A 16,951-nucleotide genomic window follows, 5' to 3' on the forward strand; every position below is an offset into this window, starting at 1 on the left:
TGTTAATTTTTCTTTTCTTTCCCCAACGATCATACTGTTGAAATTACCGTTTACTGAATATACAATCAAATGAAGCCATGCAAATTTGATCAACGAATTATTGCGAGTATTAGAGCACCCCCGTTAGTGAACTTATAGGAGGTTCACACATATTCCAAAAAAAAAAAAAAAATTAAAATAATGAATAGTGATGAACTTTTCTCTTTCCACCTCTTCCCAGTGAACCGGGTTCATCACTGTAGCGCGGACCCCACGGCACGTGGCGGCCCGCGATTGGTCCGATTAATTTTTTTTTTTTTTTTAAAAACAAAAATCAAACAGAAAAAAAATATAATAAAAAAATACTTTGTGAACCCCTTTAATGGGGTTCACTAATGGAGGTGCTCTTAGGTGTGGACCGTATGGTTTGTAGCAACTCGTGGTCGTATCTCTGAACGATGTCGTACTTGGAAATACTAGCAATCGTAAATGAATGACACGTTTGTATAATCGACGGTTAGGAGATATCCTAGGGAAGTTGAGAGACGACGTGGGCTGAATTACGAAGCTGTTGAACGGCGTGCAAGAGCGCGTGGGGCTCGATTCTCACGTCGTTGAATGCTGACCGTCAGATTAAAATCATCGATCTATATAGATGCGTGCGGGAAGCCACATGCCGTTATGAAGCATTCTGATGACCATTACGTGTCGTCTTGGGATTAGATAATACTTCTAACTCCGTTTGTGATAGTTATTTGGAAGGCAAATAAGACAAATTTTTTTAACCATCAAATAAGAGCATCGTTATCGGCGGCCCTTAGGCCCGGACCTTATGTTATATTGGGTCGGAAATAAATCAAAAACATATAAAACCGTTTCGAACGGGCCTTAACTAAGGGGTGTTCGGCCTGGTTCTTAAGGCTACGTGGCAGCACTGGAGTGAGAGATGTAACCGAAGACGCGAAAGTCTTTTTCGTTGTGTTCTTCTGTCTTTCTCCAAAGCTCAATCAGATTCCGTAATCGAAAACGAAAATAGAAAGCTCGATGGCGAAGACCTGATCTCCAAATCGATCTCTTCAAATCGAAAGCCAAAGCTCACTCCACCTCCGTCTTCTCTCTTTCATAATCTCCGAAGACGAAGTCCCAGCTTCTGTCGGCCTTTGATCCCCATATCGAAATTCAAAGCTCAATCCACGTCGGTTCGCTTCCGGTCCAGTACGTCGAGAACCTATCATCCCCAAATCTTTTGAGAATCGACCCAATCTTAGCAAGGTATGTCTTTCACCTCCGATCTGAGATTGAATATTTGAGTAGGGTTGTGTAGATTGCATGCGAATAAAATCGTATAGATTCTATGGTTGTTTGATATCATTCTATGGTTGATATATATTCTATGGTTCGAGAACAATTGTATAGATTCTATGGTTCAGAAAAAAACATCCTCCGTATAGATTGTATGATTGTTTCATATAGATTTTATGATATTCGTATAGATTGTATGATTGTATGTGAAAATAACTGATTTATAGTTTGATATATGTAAAAATTTGCAATTTTTGGAATGAACAAATTATAATTATAGTTTGATATCTGTGAAATTTTGAAAAAAATTGTTTATTTTGACAATGTTAAAGTACATTTGTTGTTAATGTTAGCTGTATATTGAAGAAGACGCACCAGTAGACATTAGAATTATAGTTTGATATCCCGTTAGAATTATAGTTTGATATCCCGTTATATTTTAATGATCTTGTTAGGATAGTTGATAGCCTGTAGTTGTGTAATAACTTCAGATTAGACATTTCTTGTTGATGGTTAGCCATTATGTGCGTAACTTATTACTCTTCACTTCCTCATATTAAACCCCATCTCATCCCGCTTAAATATACACATCTACTTTCTCTTTTCTATCATCTCATTAGGGGTTTTCCAATAAATCTCTTCTCTTTTCTTACTGGTATGGATCCAAGGAATCTTCATACTCAGTCCTCTAGTTACGTAGGACTGCTTCACAGTCAATAAGGAAGTGTTTTCCATGAAAACTTTCCTTATGAAAGTTTTCATTATAGTGTTAACTTTGGAGAATCAGAAATCCCGGCTTTCAGTTCACAACAATCTGAAGACGCATCAGTAGACACACCAGTGGAGCGTCTTATAAAACATAAATGGACTCCAGCTGATGACGAGGTTCTAATCAGTGCGTGGCTTAACACTTCTAAGGATGCTATTGTTGGAAATGAGCAGAAGTCGGAGACCTTCTGAAAACGGGTTGGAGATTATTATGCAGCAAGTCCTCATGGAGGAGAGGATGGTGAAAAGAGAGAGCATCTTCATTGCAAGAAGAGGTGGCAGAGAATCAATGATCAGGTTAACAAGTTATGTGCTGCATACTCGGCAGCAGAGAGACAAATAAGCAGTGGTGAGAATGACACTGATGTTCTGAAGAAAGCTCATGACATCTTCTTCTCTGATCAAGAGCACAAGTTTAACCTTGAGCATGCGTGGTGTGTGTTGAGGTATGAACAGAAATGGCTTAGCCTTAACACTCCTAAAGCTAGTGGCGTTTTGAAGAGGAAAAATGTTGAGACAAAAACCCAAACTTCAAGCAACTATGTTGTTGATACTGAGAGCCGGCCTAAAGGTATAAAGGTTGCTAAGGCTAAAAGGAATACTGCTAAAGGGAAGTTTGTGGCTGAGTATGCGACCATTTGGGAAATGAAGAAGGAGGATTTGGAGATGAAGAAGAGACTGTCAAAGTTGGCTATACTAGACACTTTCCTTGCCAAGAAAGAACCATTAAGTGAGGCGGAAGAAGTTGTGAAGAATAAGCTCCTAGCCGAGTATTTCTGAAAATTTGAACCTCTCTACGTGTCTGCTTATGTCTTTAAATTTCTATGTTGTTCATGTTTGCTCTATGCTCTATGTATCCTTGTTTGCTCTATGCTCTATGTAGCTCCTGTTTGCTTAAATGGCTTTTTATATATGAACCAGTTTTAATATATATGCTCATGCGGCTGTTGTTTATGTGTAATGTTTTCAATGTACCTGCTTTATATGTTCCTGCTTTCTATGTGTATCTAATTTTAACTCCTTGCCAATTTCTGCAGGTTAAGTAAAACATGGGACTAGACTACAGCTATAGCCAGCCATCAGAGGATGAGGATTTATTTGGAAACTCAGTCGACAGTGGATACAGCGAGACGGATGAACTAATTCGACGTGACAAAGCTGATTCACCGGTTCAGTACCCTCCGCAACCGGAGGTTGAGTTTGGCTTCCTGCAGATATGCTACTGTGGTGCTCAGCCACTTGTTGCAACGTCTAACAGTAGGAATGATCCAGGTAAGATAACATGCTACTGTCTTGCATATGTACTCAATATATAGTCTTGCGTATGTGCTCAATTAGTCTTGCGTATGTGATACAGGTCGAAGATATTACAATTGTGCGAATGTAGACGACGGAGAATGCCATGTTTGGAAATGGTGGGATGTGACGGTGATGGAGGAGATGAGAGCCAGAGATAGACACGTCCTTCAGCTGGCTGAAAAGGTAGAAAATCTTACCCTTTTTAGTGACCATGAGACTGAGCAGAAGCTGCTAAGCCTAGAGAAGATTGTGTGTGATATAGCTAAGGAGAAATCATATTTTAGTAATGGGTTTGAGTACTTTGTAGGTGCAGTGGTTCTTGTACTAGTTTTAATAGGCGTGGTGCTTATGTTTGTGTAATGTATCGGAGAAATCAAAGTTTAGTAATGGGTTTGAGTACTCGGATGTAATGGTTTTTGTATTGTCTCGGATGTAATGGTTTTTGTTGTATTTGTTGTAATGGACATGTATTAGACTCTTGTATTTGTTGTAATGGACATGTATTAGACATTTACCAAGTCCAAGACTCAGTTTAAAATCATTTTCTTATATATACAACTTATTAAAATAGACAAACATGGCATGAGACATTATAAGAAGTGAGTCACAAGATGTACTTGTATAACTCTTGTATAGCTCGTGATCCAGGAACAATAGCATCACGGGAGATTCATAGAAAATGCATTTCTTTTACCATATAAGTAAGAGACTTCTTCTCTCATTTGAAATATGCAATGTATCCTCTTCTCTTAATTTTCATAACATTTTTTCTCTTTTAAAAATTGTCAATGGCTTCTTCTTCCCTTTATCATTACCACAAAGATGATGATGATGATGCTTTTGATTCCATATTTGATGATTTATTTGAAGACAATGATTTCATTCCAGAACCAAAAGAGCGAAAAAACGTATTTTTATCATGAGAAACCGGGAAGAAGGCCACAAGAAGCTTTGGAATGATTATTTTAGTGACACTCCAACATTCCCCCGCAGTTTATTCTGGCTACGGTTTCGAATGAACAAGACATTATTCTTGCGTATTGTGCATCGTATGTCTACAGAAGTTGAGTATTTTCAACCAAGAGAAGATGCAGCCAGACGGTCTAGTCTATCTCCGCTCCAAAAATGTACTGCAACAATTCGTCAATTGGCGTATGGTGGTGGGGCTGATATAGTTGACGAATATGTCCAACTTAGTGAAACAACAGCTCAAAAATGTTTGCACCATTTTACCGCCGGAATAATCCACTTGTATGGCGACGAATACTTAAGACGTCCCACACCGGAGGATCTGCAAAGACTACTATATATTGGAGAACAACGTGGATTTCCAGGGATGGTTGGAAGCATCGACTGTATGCATTGGGAGTGGAAGAATTGTCCCACCGCTTGGAAAGGAATGTATTCACGAGGAACCGAAAAACCAACAATTGTCTTGGAGGCCGCAGCTTCATATGACCTCTGGATATGACACGCGTTTTTTGGAGCTCCAGGTACTATGAACAATCTTAATATTCTTGATCGATCATCCGTTTTTGATGACATTATTAATGGAATAGCGCCACAAGTAAACTTCTATGTAAATGGTAATCCGTACCATTTGGCATATTATCTTACGGATGATATTTATCCAAAATAGGCGACTTTTATTCGATCTATCCGACTACCACAAGGTCCGAAGAATTCATTATTTCCTAATACCCAAGAAGCTGTGCGAAAAGATGTCGAGCGTGCCTTTGGAGTTCTGCAAGCTAGATTTGCCGTTGTCAAAAATCCTTCTAATTTATGGGATAAAGACAAAATATCAAATATTATGAGAGCATGTATCATACTCCATAATATGATTGTCGAAGATGAACGATCATCATTCACTCAGTATGACGTTGATGAATTTCAAGAAAGAGAAGTGGTGGATACATTTTCCGTCACTATGCCTTCAACCCTCGGCACTACAATTGATCGTCGAACGAGCGTTCGGAATAGACAAGACCATCAACATTTAAAAAATGATTTGATTGAAAATATATGAGCTAAATTTGAACATATTCCAAATAACATATAATTTATAAGTTTCTATGAATTGAAAAAAATGTTTGTTTGCTTTTATTTATTATGATGTTTGTATTTTTTTTTTCAACTTTGTAATTTTCTTATGTTTTCAATTTTAATGTTAAACTTCTCTTTTATATGTTTTACTTAAAACTTCTATTTTATATGTCATTAATTATTAAAATAAACAATTAATTTACTAAGAGACGAGAAAAGTCCTACCAATAATCTACAAATTTTAAAAAGTCCTTAGCTTTGTCGCTAAACATAAAAATACTAATATAATATGTTAAGGGTTTTTATTTTAGTCCCACCAATAATGATGCTCTAAGACAACTTAACTTCTTATATACTAGTAATGACTAATGAGTAATGACAATAGTAAACAATCTTTTTACTTTCATTCTTATCGATTGTAAGAACAACTCATTAAACACCTGAAAAAAAAGGGATACGAGAAAATAGAGTATTTTTTAGACCATCTGTAACTCACCCTTATTTATATCTCTATATTTTTCTCTCAAATAGAGAAACTCTATTATAGAAGTGAAAATGCTTCAATATATGCTTCTATAATAGAGTTATCCCATTTATAGGGAAAAATATATAGATATGTTATTTTCACCTCTAAATATAGAAGCAAAAAGTAATTTTTCTCTATATTTTCTTCTAAAATAGAAGAACTCTGTTATAGATGCATACATTGAAGCATTTTCACTTTTATAATATAAATCTCTATTTTAAAGGAAGTTATAGAGGTGTACATTGGAAATGATATTATTTCTGACAAATTGTGAATTAGAGTTTGAACGGTTATAAATGATAATCACGAAGATGGCATGATATTATAGTTGGAGTGTGTTACTTGGCGAAAGAATCAATTAGAATTTTCATAAATTTAGAACGTGACGTTGCCTTATTTCTCCAAGCGTTATCTGGTTTTTGTATTATTATTTCATGTAGGCCTGGGAATAAAATCCATAATCCGAAATCCGAACCGAACCCGAACCGAAAAACCCGATCCGTACCCATTCCGAAATGTAAAAAATATCCGAATGGATCTTGTAAGGTGGTATAAAACATATCCGGACCCGAAGTGTTATTAACCGGATCCGAACAGATAACCCGAAAAACCGAAAAAAATCAAAAAATCCGAATAGATATCCGAAGAAACCGGTTTTATATCCAAACTGATATACAATGTAATTATATGAAACATGAATATATACTTCAAATATTCAATTTCATATTTATTTTGATATGGTATTTAACAATAAGTATTTAAAATTTAAATAACTACTTTAAATACTTAATTATATATAAATAAGTATATATTTCTTATGTTTTGCTTTTAAATTTTAGATTTTATTTCGGGTATATCCGAACCGATCCGATATAACTCGAATCCGAATGATATATTGTTACTTTATGGGTTCTATGATGTGATACAAAACCGACCCGAATCCGATGTGTTATATCTGAACCCGATCCGTACTTGCAAATTTACTAGAATGAGATCTAGGAGGTGTTATCAAAAAAAACCAAAATCCGAAAAACCTGATCCGAATGCCAACGGGTATCCGAACGTCCAGGCCTAATTTCATGTTTGCAACCTCACATATCCGTGATATGCGCATGCACATTCATCATATATAGTTATTTGGCACGAGAAGTAACTCGTTCACCATAACTAAAACATAGAACATACTACGTATTAACTATAGTTTTGTTCTAATTTGGTATTTGTTCACTGATGAATTATTGTTCCATCCACTATGTTTATTTTCTTTCCAATTACTATTTTCCTTGTATCCATTTTTCACATTAGTTGTTCCACTTCGTTTATTTTCTTTCCAATTACTATTTTCCTTGTATCCATTTTTCACATTAGTTGTTCCACTACGGCACTACCACATTTGTAAGATGTGAAACCACTACTTATTACACCAATATGGCAGTATAGTTTTCGATGATAGAATAAAGTGAATCTAATTAGGAATCGCTCGTGCTTTTAACCTTGGCAGGAGTGAGAGAAAGCGAGCTAAGGTGAGGATGTGAACTGTGAAACGGAGAAACGGCGCCGTGTAGGTCCAAATATATAATACAACAATAATATAATACAACATGTGTCGAAGTTACGCTAACGCACGCCCTCTGTTTCACTCTTACTCAACAACCATTGATTTGCCGTCCACTTCACGCGTGCCGAACGGTCAAAATTTTCAGACGCAAAAGCACCAAATCATGCTTTTCACTGTTCTTTCTCACTTTTTTGTTCTTCATTTCTAATGTTTTTATTTTTACAAGCTTCCACTCAATACAACGCAGAAATCCCCAATGGTGCATTAATTTTAGTAAAACATATGAGAGATTTTTCTTTCAATGAGATATCATTTAGAGAAAAAATGAGAAAATAAATAATATTCACAGCTTCATTTTAATGTTAAATTTTTATTTACAAATTGATTCTTAAATTTTTACATAGTTTTGTTTATATTTTAAAATATTAAATGTATGTATTTTATATTTAAATAATATTATTAATAGTTTTATTCACACGATTATAAATTCATATAAACCATTGTAGAGTATATTAAAAACTAAACTTATGTATATCATAATATTTGTTTAAAATAAAATTATTGTTAGATAAAATTTGTAAATTTTAAAATGGTAGCATTATTAAAATTTATTAATAAGTATTAATAAAAATTATACTTGAAATATTATCTTTTGAAAAGAAAATGTAAAGATTTTTTTTTGAACAAATAATATTATAAAGTTATGTAAAGTGAAATCGTTTCATGAGAACAAATAATATTCTTTTTGAACAAATAATATTATTGCATGAACTCAATAAAGATTAATTGGAGCAAAAGTCTAGTTCATTTTGAATTTACATCATTAAAAAAAAGGTGACCATTGGAAATACTCTACAATTGTGATGAATAATTTGCATAAGAGTTGTTTGGGCACCAATAATCCTTTCTCGATGGGGTTATTATACCTTTGAATGTTACAAATTTAGACAGAACATGGTAAAATTTACTCAAGATGAAATTTACATGGCGCAAAAGAAAAAAGGTTTACTTTTAGCACAAGAGAAAAACATTTTTTTTTGTTAAGGAAAACGTTTTCTTGCTTATGAGATTTGCTAGTTGTCAACCAACCTCCATAAGTTCAAAAACGCATGCTAAAACTCTGAGGAAAGCAGGGTAACAAAAGGTCTTGGAAAACCTATGGACGATCACAAATGACGAAATACCACCTAATCAGAACATACGAAAAGCTAAAGCTAGCTTTATCGGGTTTATAGTTTCGACTTCCGAATATGTCATAGGCGCAATGGTACACTGATATTAATATACCCCTAAGACGTCGTTTATAATCGTATGCATAATTTATATTAATAATATTATATTACTTCAATTTAATTAGACATATGATTTTAGATATGTAATATCTAATCAGTTTTATTATTATTTTTACAGTCATTTACTTATCATTTGGATATATTAGATTGCATTTAATTCTCTGAATTCAATTATAATATTTTTTACATTAAACATATTAAAATTATGATTAATTTTCTTATTTGTATTTACGTTGGTCACCTAAGATATATTGTGCTTAGAATTAAATATAAAATAAATTAAATTGTTGTGAGTATATCGAGTTACATATATTTTTTCAAATTCAAACTGAAGTATAATTATTTTTTATTATAATTAAGTAAAATTAAATTAATTTTATTTATCATTTAATGTGCATGTAGTTTCATAATATTTATCAAATTATATGTTGATTTAAAAAAAAAATTAGAAAATAAAGCGATGATCAATTTGCAGTTACATACATAAGTAACTAATACATTTTTGGAAGCTCATGAACACATAACAATATTTACAATAATTAAAATATTTTATAAATTCTAAATAATTTTATGTCTTAGATTTATTAAATGGTAAACTGAAATTTATTTTAATAATCTTAAAATGAAAATTCAGATTTGCTTTGGTATTTTAATTATAGTCATATTAAGTTCCACAAACATAAAAACGTAAAATTTAAAAGTAAATTTAATATTATGAAAACAAATAATTTTAATAATGATAAAATATAATATACCTACTTCGTTAAAATATAATATATCTACTTCGTTAAAGTATATAATGTTATTATTTGTGAAACATTAGAACTTCTTTTTGTAGCTACATGTCATCACTAGGATGATTCTTCGAATTATTAGAGAAATAGGTTGGTCCATCTAATTATATAATAAGCTTTTTATTAAACTAACCATAAATTTATTATTAATGTCATTTATTATTTCCTTAAATAAAGATTATGGAATTGTCTAATGTGGATAAAGTATATATGACAATTAATGATTTTGAATAATAAAGATCTGATAAAAAAAATGTATCTTCTATCAAATTTGTTTAATTTAAAACTATTAAAATAATTTTTTTAAAAAACACAATAACCATATTATAAAAATTTAGATTTTTCTTTATATTTTATATTTTAAATTTTAAAAAAATGACTATAAATTACTAAAACTGTTAAAAGTCTCACATTCAAATTTTGCGATCCATGGTTTAAATTTTTTGTTATGACAAAATACAAATGATTACAAAATCATATAAGTAAAACTCTAATTTAATTAATCATTAAGATTTAAAATATATATGTATATATATATCATTCTAAATTAAACTATAAACCATATTGAATAAATAAATATTTTAGTTTCAAAATTTACTTTGAATAATTTTTTTTGATAAAAATTTTGAACTAACATTGATAAATTTTTTTAAATTATCAATTACTAAAATTAATGATCCCACAATGAAAATTTTGTTATCAGTAATTTAAAGTTTTTGCTATTAAAAATACACATGATAAAAAAAACATATGAGTAGAACGCATTATTTTTAAAAAAATAAAAAAAAATAAATAGACATTAATATTAAAAATATACTGTGTATGTTAATATCATTTAAATTTAATTACATATCCTATCAAATTTTTTTTAAAAAAATGTTTGGATTAATAAAATTGATTTATACGTTCGCACCAATTTAATTATATATGTAATAGTTACTGGTTTTTAATTATTCAATATATATTTATTATTTCATAATATGTAAGAATATATAATACATAAAATGATTTATATATATAATGTTTATTCCGCGCAAGACGCGTATTTAATCTAGTAAGCATTTAAAGTACTTGTACAATCAACTACGTTTCAGTGGAGACCAGAGATTACGTGTGCTTCCTATCCACTTTACTAAATTTTGACGTAAACTGTTGTAATATTAATTAGTTTATGTACATTTATATTAACAACTAGGATAATATAAATGTAAATATTATTGATAATTTTTTTTATATATTTGATCATTTTAATTATACATATATAATATTTTTTTGTTGTTATTATATAATTTCTTTCTGATGGATCAGATCAATTTTTATTAAAAATTATGGAACAAAACTGTAACTAATATATCATGGATTGATCGGATTGGACATTAAACAAATTATGACACAATAACCTTATTTTTTCTATCGAACACATTTTTGAAAAAAATGAACAGTATTATTTTCACAGTTGAATTATTTTGATATTTATCTTCCATATGGTTTTGAAATGTTTCATATCAACTATCGAATTGATACATGTTATTTTAATGCTTTTAGTCATAGGCTTAAGGAAAACTTACATTTTTGTAATTTAAATTCGTTTTAAAAAATTCAAAATATAACATACAAGAAAAAATCTAACAAGAAAAAATATAAAATATAAGGTTTTCTTATTTTTGTAATTTAAAGTCATTTTAAAAAATTCAAAATATAACATATAAGAAAAAAATCTAATTTTTTAATTATATGGTTAATGTGATTGTTTAATTTTTTTAATAATATAAAATTAAACAAAAATGAAGAAAGATGCAAAAATTCTTATCAAATATTTATTATTCATAATCATTAATTACCATATATATGTTAATCATATTAAGTAATTTCATAGCTTTTATTTAAGGAAAAAACATACACTTCTTATATTTTAGGTTAATATAATCTTCTCTAGTAATTAGATTTGGATCAACATTTTTTTCAATTGATTCTTAAGCTGCCACGTAAACTAAATTAACATTTTAATTAAGAGACACTTAAACCGAATCACTTTTTAATTAGTATAAACTTTTTAAATGATTCTCAATCAATAAATAGGGGATATGAAATATATCTTAATTAATGAGAAACAACAATAGAATATTAATATTATTCGTTTAGAGAGTCTAAGAACATCTCCAACTCCACTCCATAATTTACTGCAAAATAGAGTAATGAGTTTTTTGTTTGTTCATCGCTCGCAACGGCATCGCCATATACAGAAAGTTTAAGCGCAGGATAAGAGCATGCTGCACACTCTTTCCCATTACGAAGCCAAAGAAAAAAAATACATTACATTTATGCTCATACGTTTGTATAAAATCTAGAGAGAGAGAAGAAAAATGTGGGCTTTTTCAGAGAAATAAAAAAGGAAACTTATTTTTCTTTCTCTTTTTCTCTCAGCTCCTTCTGCTTGTTTGCATCGGGAAACAAAAGAAAGAAACTGTTGGCACATTTGGTTTCTCTTCTTCATTGAAGGGTCGAATTTGTTCTGAGAAAAGAAGAGAGAGAGAGAGATAAGAGGCAAAGAGCCCCCACAAGAGAGACATGCTTGTCTGTGTGTAGTCCCTTTTCTGTATGTTCTTTAATCTCTCCCCTACTCTGTTTTTTTTTGTCATGTGTAAGGGTTTTGTCCTTCGAATTTGGAGTTTTCTGTAACCAAAAAGAACCAGATTCTATGACATGGCTTTGTCTTTAATTCTTCTGGTTTCTTGATTTATCTTGTATCCTGTTTGCGCTCAATAGAGCTCTTTGTCTCCCTCCTGGTTACGAAAAAATAATAAAAATGAAGACTTTGTTAAAAGAAAAAAATAGTCCGAGTCTCGCTTAAAGCCTAGTGTTGAGTGTGGGAGAGACAAACAGAACATAACATCCTCTACACATGATGGCTTCATTGGCTTGTGTTGAGGAGAAGATGAAAACAAATGGTTTGGTTAACGGAGGAACAACAACAACATCTCAATCTACTCTGCTTGAAGAGATGAAGCTGTTGAAGGATCAGTCAGGTTTCATCTTCTTTCTTCCTAAATATTTCGCACTTAATTTTTTTTCTGAGAAATTCTCTCAAAATACTTTCTTTGTGGGTTTACCTTTGTTATGACATTCCTAAGAAATAAACTTAAAAAAAGTTTCAAAATTCACTCCATTATCTTATATTGAAGTCTTACTCACTTACCCTGAAATTTTTGGTTTGGTAGGAACGAGAAAGCCGGTAATAAACTCGGAGCTATGGCACGCTTGTGCAGGCCCTCTGGTTTGTCTTCCTCAAGTTGGGAGCTTAGTGTATTACTTCTCACAAGGTCACAGTGAACAGGTAACTTTGTGTGTGTGTGTGTGTGTGTGTTTATTAACAACAAACACAGAACTTGCAAGCTCTTGTTCAAAGGTTAGATTTTTTGAATCAGGTTGCTGTTTCAACCAGAAGGTCTGCAACAACCCAAGTTCCTAACTACCCAAATCTTCCATCTCAGTTGATGTGCCAAGTCCATAATGTTACCCTTCACGTATGCTTCTTTAAAAAACTTTATCTGGAAACAAAAAAAACTTTATCTGGAAACAACTTTAATTTCTCCTGACAATGAGCTTTGTTTCATTTTGATAGGCAGACAAAGACAGTGACGAAATTTATGCTCAGATGAGTCTACAACCTGTTCACTCTGTAAGTTAAAACCTCTTGTTCCTTTTTATAATCCACTGCTTAAGAGAATGTATTTTAGATTGATTTTAGGGCAAATCTCCAAAATAACACCTTTCTAAGTTTATATCACAAAAATAGCACTCAAAAACTAAAATGATCAAAATAGTACCTTTCTAAGTTTATCCTTTGAAAATTTTAATTTTTTTATTTTTCAAAATTTGAAATCTTATCCCCAAAAATTCATTTCTCAAATCTAAACCCTCTAAACCCTAAACTCTAAACCCTAAACCCTAAATCCTAAACCCCACCCTTTAACTCTAAACCCTAAGTTTATGACTTTTGATAAAACATTAAGTGCTATTTTTGTGACTTTTGACTTGAGTGCTAGTTTGGGAACAAAAACTTGATTTAGCGCTATTTTTGTCTTTTTCTCTTGATTTTATGTATCAGGAGAAAGATGTGTTCCCAGTACCAGACTTTGGACTATTGAGCAGAAGCAAGCACCCAGCTGAGTTTTTCTGCAAAACGCTTACTGCGAGTGATACAAGTACACATGGAGGTTTCTCTGTGCCACGTAGAGCTGCAGAGAAGCTATTCCCACCGCTGGTGAGAGTCTCTCTTGCATTTGTTTATTGTGCTTCAATTGCTTCTTATATGATGTATTATATATTACAGGACTACACAGCACAGCCTCCAACGCAGGAGCTTGTAGTTAGAGATCTTCATGAGAATACCTGGACATTTCGCCATATCTATCGAGGTAAAGCTTTGATTTGTCTCTCATTGTATTATATTCAGTTGATATTGAGCTCAGTTGTTGGTTGTATTCTCAGGGCAGCCAAAGAGACATCTCCTGACAACAGGATGGAGTTTGTTTGTTGGCTCAAAGAGACTGAGAGCTGGAGATTCTGTTTTGTTCATCAGGGATGAGAAGTCGCAGCTGATGGTTGGTGTGAGGCGAGCTAATCGCCAACAAACAGCGCTTCCTTCATCTGTTCTCTCAGCAGACAGTATGCACATCGGTGTCCTAGCTGCTGCTGCTCACGCAACTGCAAATTGCACTCCTTTCTTGATTTTCTATAATCCAAGGTTTGCTAAAAAGCATCTCTAGTTCTCAACTAGATAAGACATTCTCACTGCCGGGTTATTCGGTTTTTGGTTAGTTCGGTTCAGCATAAAATTTACCAAATTAACCTGAAACAAAGTTTGGTTCGGTTTCTGAAAATCCTATCGAAGTTCTTGATTTTGGTGTAATTTTATTAAAATTTCAGATAAATTCGGTTATTTTTTGGTTATTTTGGTTCAGATTTTTGGTATGGTTTGGTTAAAAAGAAAACTAAATTAACTGATTGCCGAAACGAACCGAATTAACCAAAATTTTGATTTGGTGGGTTCAGTTCGGTTCATAATCCTTTTCTCACGTGACTAAACAAGAGCTTATGGTGTATGTTTTCAGAGCGTGTCCAGCAGAATTTGTGATCCCTCTAGCTAAGTACCGGAAGGCTATATGTGGATCTCAGCTCTCAGTTGGTATGAGGTTTGGCATGATGTTTGAAACTGAGGATTCAGGGAAACGTAGGTAAGTGATCCTCTCTATAACCACAATCTACCTATCAAATTTGGATTTGGTTGTTAAGTTTTTGGATGTGTAATATATATATATATATATATATATATATATAGATACATGGGAACCATAGTTGGAATCAGCGATATGGATCCGTTGAGATGGTCTGGTTCTAAGTGGCGTAACCTACAAGTTGAATGGGATGAGCCTGGATGTAACGACAAACCTAATAGGGTCAGTCCATGGGATATTGAAACACCTGAGAGTCTCTTCATTTTTCCTTCTCTCACCTCAGGACTCAAACGTCAGCTCCATCCATCTTACTTTGGTAAGTTTAAGAGATTAGTTTATCTGATTTGCAGCATTATTAACCGTTGTGAGATTTTGCAGCTGGTGAAACCGAATGGGGTAGCTTGATCAAACGTCCTCTAATCCGTGATTCCACAAATGGGATTCTGCCTTACGCATCATTCCCAAACATGGCTTCAGAGCAGCTTATGAGAATGATGATGAGACCTCACAACAACAACAACAACAACCAGAATGCATCCTCTTTCATGTCTGAGATGCAGCAGAATGTTTTAATGGGGCATGGCGGTTTACTAGGAGATATGAATATGCAGCAGCAACCAATGGTATCTGAGATGGTGCGACCAGAAAGCAAGCTGACTGTGAACCCATCTGCTTCCAATACAAGTGGCCAAGAACAGAATCTGTCACAGAGTATGAGTGCTCCTCCAAAACCTGAAAAGCCAACTCTCTCTGGCTGTAGCTCTGTGAGAGTCAACCATGGAAATGAGCAGAAGTCAGTGGAACAGGCTAGCCAGGTGAGAGCAGTCGCTGTGTGTAATGAGTCAGCTTTGTCTCCATTACAAGCTGATCCATCTCCTGACACAAGTCAACAGATATATCCACCACAGTCTAATGGATTCTCTTTCCTGGAATCAGAAGAGCTGACATCACAAGTCTCATCCTTCCAGTCACTAGCCGGATCATACAAGCAACCACCAATGCTAACCTCCCAGGATTCTTCAGCTGTTGTGTTGCCTGATTCAACAAACTCACCGCTGTTTCACGATGTGTGGGACAATCAGCTAAAGTTTGACCAGTTCAGTCCCTTGATGAATCAAGACCTTTATGGTTGTCAGGATAGCACAACCAGCAACATTCTAGATCCTCCTCCACTCTCAAACACAGTTCTTGATGACTTCTGTGCCATCAAAGAAGCCGATTTTCAGAATCATCACCCTTCTGATTGTTTGGTCGGGAACAGCAACACTAGCTTCGCTCAAGATGTATCACAGATCACATCTGCTAGCTTTGCAGACTCAAAGGCCATTTCTCGCCAAGATAACTCTGGAGGAACTACTGGTACGTCTTCAAGCAATGTTGATTTTGATGATAATAGTCTGCTGCAGCAGAATAGTAAAGGCTCATGGCAGAAACTTGCTGCAACCCCTCGTGTCCGAACCTACACTAAGGTAACCAACCAACTCTTGTTTCCTTCCACTAAGCATACATTTTTCTCAGATCATCATCTGACATGGAACTTTGGTTTTTGGTAGGTTCAAAAAACCGGGTCAGTTGGTAGGTCAATTGATGTCACAAGCTTCAGAGACTACAGGGAGTTGAAAACTGCAATTGAGTGTATGTTTGGACTTGAAGCATTACTCACTCGTCCGCAAAGCTCAGGATGGAAGCTTGTGTATGTTGATTATGAGAGTGATGTTCTGCTTGTAGGAGATGATCCATGGGAGTAAGTGCCCCTCTCTCTTCTATGATTCCAATTAAAGTAACCTCACTTTATTTAATACCCTTTATCTATTGTGCAGAGAGTTTGTGGGATGTGTAAGGTGCATAAAGATATTGTCGCCAACAGAGGTTGAGCATATGAGTGAAGAAGGAATGAAGCTTTTGAACAGCGCTTGCATAAATGATCTCAAGTCTTCTGTTTCTAAATGATGTAGCAATATTAAAAATTAGATGTGTTAAGGAGAAAGAGAGAACCATCTTGTTGTTCCAATTTGAAACCTGCAACTATTTTAAGGTTATTTTTAGTAAGGAAAAAGAGAGAATCATCTTGTTGTAACATACAACTTGTAAGCTTTGATGTGTTGGTCTTAAAAGGGGATGAATAGATCAATAGTTTAGCTTTTACTCTG

The 16,951-nt window shown here is 33.3% G+C and overlaps 2 protein-coding genes across 2 annotated transcripts; both read left to right on the forward strand.

Annotated features, from left to right (window-relative positions):
• Positions 1–361: 361 nt before the first annotated feature.
• Positions 362–2,829, forward strand: LOC106413526 (glutathione S-transferase T3-like). Its single transcript, XM_048757210.1, has 3 exons — positions 362–404; positions 2,069–2,176; positions 2,267–2,829. Exons 1-3 carry the CDS (start codon positions 362–364, stop codon positions 2,827–2,829), a joined length of 714 nt encoding a protein of 237 aa, XP_048613167.1.
• An 8,969-nt stretch (positions 2,830–11,798) lies between these two features.
• Positions 11,799–16,946, forward strand: LOC106415718 (auxin response factor 5-like). Its single transcript, XM_048756710.1, has 12 exons — positions 11,799–12,590; positions 12,783–12,898; positions 12,990–13,088; positions 13,187–13,243; positions 13,673–13,828; positions 13,898–13,982; positions 14,056–14,311; positions 14,679–14,801; positions 14,906–15,117; positions 15,180–16,270; positions 16,355–16,545; positions 16,622–16,946. Exons 1-12 carry the CDS (start codon positions 12,467–12,469, stop codon positions 16,749–16,751), a joined length of 2,640 nt encoding a protein of 879 aa, XP_048612667.1. The 5' UTR covers positions 11,799–12,466; the 3' UTR covers positions 16,752–16,946.
• The last annotated feature ends 5 nt before the right edge of the window (positions 16,947–16,951 follow it).

This window comes from Brassica napus, chromosome C5 (assembly GCF_020379485.1).
Source record: "Brassica napus cultivar Da-Ae chromosome C5, Da-Ae, whole genome shotgun sequence".
In the NCBI taxonomy this organism is placed as follows: domain Eukaryota; kingdom Viridiplantae; phylum Streptophyta; class Magnoliopsida; order Brassicales; family Brassicaceae; genus Brassica; species Brassica napus.

Coding starts and splice junctions, on each gene's coding strand:
- LOC106415718 (XM_048756710.1), top strand. CDS start 12,467: ATGATGGCTTCATTGGCTTGTGTTGAGGAGAAGATGAAAACAAATGGT. Junction 12,591..12,782: donor GCTGTTGAAGGATCAGTCAG/GTTTCATCTTCT, acceptor TTGGTTTGGTAG/GAACGAGAAAGCCGGTAATA. Junction 16,271..16,354: donor GTGTCCGAACCTACACTAAG/GTAACCAACCAA, acceptor GGTTTTTGGTAG/GTTCAAAAAACCGGGTCAGT.
- LOC106413526 (XM_048757210.1), top strand. CDS start 362: ATGGGGTTCACTAATGGAGGTGCTCTTAGGTGTGGACCGTATG. Junction 405..2,068: donor TCTTAGGTGTGGACCGTATG/GTTTGTAGCAAC, acceptor TTGGAGAATCAG/AAATCCCGGCTTTCAGTTCA. Junction 2,177..2,266: donor TGATGACGAGGTTCTAATCA/GTGCGTGGCTTA, acceptor ATTATTATGCAG/CAAGTCCTCATGGAGGAGAG.